The sequence below is a fragment of the Corvus hawaiiensis genome, chromosome 15 (genome assembly GCF_020740725.1).
Source record: "Corvus hawaiiensis isolate bCorHaw1 chromosome 15, bCorHaw1.pri.cur, whole genome shotgun sequence".
Lineage (NCBI taxonomy): Eukaryota > Metazoa > Chordata > Aves > Passeriformes > Corvidae > Corvus > Corvus hawaiiensis.
In genome coordinates this window covers 215,631-220,359 of record NC_063227.1, presented here as the reverse complement: position 1 = coordinate 220,359, position 4,729 = coordinate 215,631, and the positions used below count along the sequence as shown (strand labels likewise).

Genomic DNA, 4,729 nt, shown 5'->3' with positions numbered 1-4,729 from the left:
CTGCCGGTGGCGGGGGTCAGATCTGCACCGGGCGTGGGGCCCTCAGCCCGTGGCGGGCGGGGCCCCCCGGCCCGGCTTTCCCCGGTGCCAGGCTCTGACGCCAGGAGGGGTCCTCCGGCCCGCATCCATATTAGGGCTTCCTGCTTTCCATATATGGCCATGTACGTCAGCGCTGGGGCGGGCTGCGGCCGGTGAGACTCGATATATAGAGGCGGTGCTGGGGCGGGCGGGGAGCCGAGCGCTTCCAGCGGGCAGAGCCGGGGGGAGCCCCGGGCGGGCGGGCGGGGACCCGAGCGCTTTCAGCGGGCAGCGCCGGGGCGACAGCGGCGCAGGGCGCAGAGCAGGCGACGGCCGCCTCGCCGCAGCCGGCTTGTCCGCCGGGCCCGCGGCGGCAGCGCCATCACCCGTCAGAGTCGGAGCCCGGCGCTCTCATGGCCGCGGCCAAGGCAGAGATGCAGCTCCTGCCCCCGCTGCAGATCTCCGACCCCTTTGGCACCTTCCCGCACTCGCCCCCCGCCATGGACACTCACTATCCCAAGCTGGAGGAGATGATGCTGCTCAGCGGCGGGGGCCCGCAGTTCCTTGCCCCGCCCGGGGCACCCGAGAGTGCGGGCTTCGGCGCTGCCGGGGAGCCCGGAGAGCAGCACTTCGAGCACCTCGCGGCAGGTAAGCGCGCTGACATCGCCCAGGCGGGCGGGGAGTCCCGGTGTGCCGCGGGGGCAGCGACGCCTGCGGGAATTCCGCGCTGCAGCGTCGCATCTGTCCCGGCGGCCGCGCGGGGGGATTCTCCTGTGTGCGTCAGCGGCTCCGGACTAGCTGCGGCTGGAGACCTGCCAGCGACGCTGCACTATGTTACGCTCAATTAGTAATTAACCAGAATCTGGGGCTGCGCTGTGTGAGGGATGGCTCGCGAAGCACCAGCAGCGGCTGCAGTGGCTGCTGGTATTAATCGCTATTCCTCTCTTTGCAGACACTTTTCCCGAAATCTCCCTGAACAGCGAGAAAACCCTGCCAGAAACCAACTATCCCAACCAAACGACGCGACTGCCACCGATAACCTACACGGGGCGCTTCTCCTTAGAGCCGGCCCCCAACAGCAGCAACCCCTTATGGCCAGAGCCCCTCTTCAGCCTCGTCAGTGGGCTGGTGGGCATGGCTAATGCACCTCCCACCTCTACGCCTACTTCATCATCACCATCCTCCTCCTCCTCCTCGCAGAGCTCCCCTCTGAGCTGTTCTGTCCAAGCCAGCGAGAACAATCCAATTTATTCAGCTGCACCAACGTTTCCCAATTCCAGCTCTGACATTTTCCCTGAATCCCAGACCCAGTCCTTCCCCAACCCCTCTGGAGCCCCCATCCAGTATCCACCTCCAGCTTATCCGACTGCTAAAACCAACTTTCAGGTGCCAATGATCCCGGATTACCTGTTCCCTCAGCAGCAGGGTGAGCTCAGTCTTGTTCCAGCTGATCAGAAGCCCTTCCCGGCCCTTGAGACCAGAGCACAGCAGCCTTCCCTCACACCACTGTCCACTATTAAGGCATTTGCTACTCAGACTGGCTCCCAAGAGTTGAAGACCCTCAACACTAATTATCAGTCCCAGCTGATCAAGCCCAGCAGGATGAGGAAATACCCAAACCGTCCCAGCAAGACCCCTCCTCATGAGCGACCCTATGCCTGCCCAGTGGAGTCCTGTGACCGGAGGTTTTCACGATCTGATGAGCTAACGCGGCACATACGCATCCACACGGGACAGAAACCTTTCCAGTGCCGCATTTGCATGCGGAACTTCAGCAGGAGTGACCACCTGACTACGCACATCCGCACGCACACAGGGGAGAAGCCATTTGCCTGTGACATTTGTGGCAGAAAGTTTGCCAGAAGTGATGAGAGGAAGAGGCACACTAAAATCCACCTTAGGCAGAAGGACAAGAAAGCGGAAAAGGCAGCTCCAGTCTCAACTGCTTCCTCAATTCCTGCCTATTCATCCTCTGTGACTACATCCTACCCTTCCTCCATCGCCACCACTTACCCCTCCCCAGTGCGCACAGCATATTCTTCTCCTGCTCCCTCTTCCTATCCCTCCCCTGCACACACCACATTCCCATCCCCTTCTATAGCAACCACTTACCCCTCTGGCACTGCCACTTTTCAGACCCAAGTGGCCACTTCCTTCTCATCTCCAGGAGTCGCCAACAATTTCAGCTCACAGGTGACCTCAGCACTTTCAGACATGAATGCGGCCTTTTCTCCAAGGACAATTGAGATCTGCTGAGACTACCTTCTGGAACAGGAGAATTCACCTTTTCCATTGGTATTATCAGACATGGAGTCTCCAATTACTCCCACAACACCATACGTTGCAAGGCTATTTAGTTTAAATTTCAGCTGCCTGAAACAACCGCTGCTTAAGTTTTCCACCTCTGTTGAATGACTTAATTTGCATGGACTGTGGATATAAGTTCAATATAATTTTCCCCGTAAACAATAATCTTTTATTAGGATGAAAGGACTTTTGATTAAGTATTTAGCTGATGTAAATTGTACATGTGCCATGGTTTTGCTTTCCTTTAGGTACTATTAATGTGGAAAAAATCTTTGCATATTCATATTGTATAATTTGGAGTTTGCAGGGCCATATTTTGTAAATGTTAATTCTATTTCAGTGACAAAGCTATAATGCATTTCAAACTTCTTTGGGAACAGCACTTACTGTATTCGAGCATGTTGGAGTGATGCTATGTAAATATCACCTGATGAGACACTCACATGTGGCAGAAGTTTTGTTTTAAAAGTTAAAAGTCTTGGTGCCTTTTTGTGAAGCCTTGCTGACGTCATGCATTTGTGTGAGTGGATGCTTTGCATCTTGCCTTAAAGTGGAAAGGATGTTACTCAAAGAATGTAAGGAAGAGCAGGGAATGGGTAGGGAGAGGAGAAAGAGAAAGGCCCAGGGGATGGAATGTAAGCAAAAAAACAAAAAAAAGCACCCATACCCTCCCCCCCCCAAAGTCTATTTTTGTTACAAACATGTAAATTTATATATATATATATATATATATATATATATATATATATTCAGGAGTTGGAATGTTGTAGTTACCTACTGAGTAGGCAGCAATTTTTGTATGTTATGAACATGCGGTTCATTATTTTGTGGTTTATTTTTACTTCGTAATTGTGTTTGTTAAAATGAAAGTGACTGTTTGGCTTCTAAACACATTGAATGCGCTTTCCTGCCATTGGGACATTTGGTGTACAATACCCTTCAGAAAAAAATAAATAAAACATCAAATTGTGCAGACTTACAAATTTTCCTTGAACTTACTACTTAGGAAGACTGCACCACAGCAATCCCGACTCCTGCAGTTGCTTCAAAGCCACACGTACCGCTTGTCTCCTGGAAAAAAACACCTGTTTAAAGAAAGGAGAGGAGATCGCTCTCACATCCAGTTGCTTGCAAAAAGCATGGATGGTGTACACGTGTCCTTGCATCACGAGCTCTTTTGAAGTAGCCACAATTACTGTCTTCTGGCTTCTCCAGAGCTAGTATTAGACAGAAAACCAATTGTTCCAGTGAGGAAACTAAAGTTATAAAATTAGAATCTCAGCTGTGTTCCGAGGTAGTCAGAAATCTCACGGGATGGCAAAATGATAGAGCAGTTTCTAGGCTGGAAATACGGTAAGCTCAGTCATAACGGCTGGTTGACAGAAGATAGCCCTGGTCAGCTGAGGGTTGCCGTAAGTTCCTCCTTGACACAACATAGGGCATATGAGTGTGTGGGCCTGATACCCTTTCTTACAGGTGTTTCAGTATTTCTAGGAGAAAACACTTCCTTCCCTGGTGGCTTGAAATGCATTTCAGGGGTTATGTGATCACCGCAGACTGAATTCAGAGGAAATTGGATCTGTGAGAGCTCGTGGTGCAGGTACAGAAGAGGTGTTCCTCCTTTTGGGTAGGCTCTCTACAAGACACTAATGTTTAAGGTTGTGACTAGTTGGGATGCAGATAAAGGTCCTGATGAATGCACCTAGCACGGTGTAAACTGGCAAAAAACCTCTGCCAAACACAGTGTGCCCTAACTGCTTACCAAAATTGACTGTACTCGCTAGGAAGGGCAACTGGCTGAAGCCCCTATGCTAGTCCTCCTCAGGTATGAAGGCCACCTCTGGCAAATGGCATAAATTCTGAAAGATGCCTAAGAGCTTACCAGTTGGTAAATCCCAGTCTGTCGTCTCTCAGGCAGGACTGTTCTCAGAGGACTGGGACAAGCTGTGGGGAAAGGCCTGTGCAGATTTGTGCTGGTTTGTGCCTGCAGTGCTGGATGTGATCTGCAAGCTGCTAACAGTGACTTTGTAGCTGGTCCTGATAGATGCCCCTTTTCAGAAAAAGATGCTAATTCTCTTCAACCCAAGGGGCTCTGGCCTTTGTTCAAGGCAAGTTGACTGGGCAAGTTGCATACGTGGCTTCGGACTACCTGAGCATATAACCCATGTCAGAAGTCACAGAACTCCCCTTATGGGAGAAAAGACAATGAAGGGTCTCCAAACGTGGTGCTTCAAAGAAGGAAGAAAATAACATTATATACAGGTAAAGATAAAATTTTTGCCTACATCCAGTTCCCAAAGCCAAGAACAAAATAAACAGTTGGAGTCAGCTTATTCTGATCTGTGAGAACTGCTCTGATCACATGTAGAGAACAGAATATCTCAGTTGAAAGGGAGCCAGGGCC

General features: G+C 51.0%; 1 protein-coding gene across 1 annotated transcript; it reads left to right on the top strand.

Moving 5' to 3' along the window:
- Positions 1-308: 308 nt before the first annotated feature.
- Positions 309-3,304, top strand: EGR1 (early growth response 1). Its single transcript, XM_048319927.1, has 2 exons — positions 309-666; positions 971-3,304. Exons 1-2 carry the CDS (start codon positions 432-434, stop codon positions 2,272-2,274), a joined length of 1,539 nt encoding a protein of 512 aa, XP_048175884.1. The 5' UTR covers positions 309-431; the 3' UTR covers positions 2,275-3,304.
- Positions 3,305-4,729: the final 1,425 nt, after the last annotated feature.

Coding starts and splice junctions, on each gene's coding strand:
- EGR1 (XM_048319927.1), top strand. CDS start 432: ATGGCCGCGGCCAAGGCAGAGATGCAGCTCCTGCCCCCGCTGCAGATC. Junction 667..970: donor CTTCGAGCACCTCGCGGCAG/GTAAGCGCGCTG, acceptor CTCTCTTTGCAG/ACACTTTTCCCGAAATCTCC.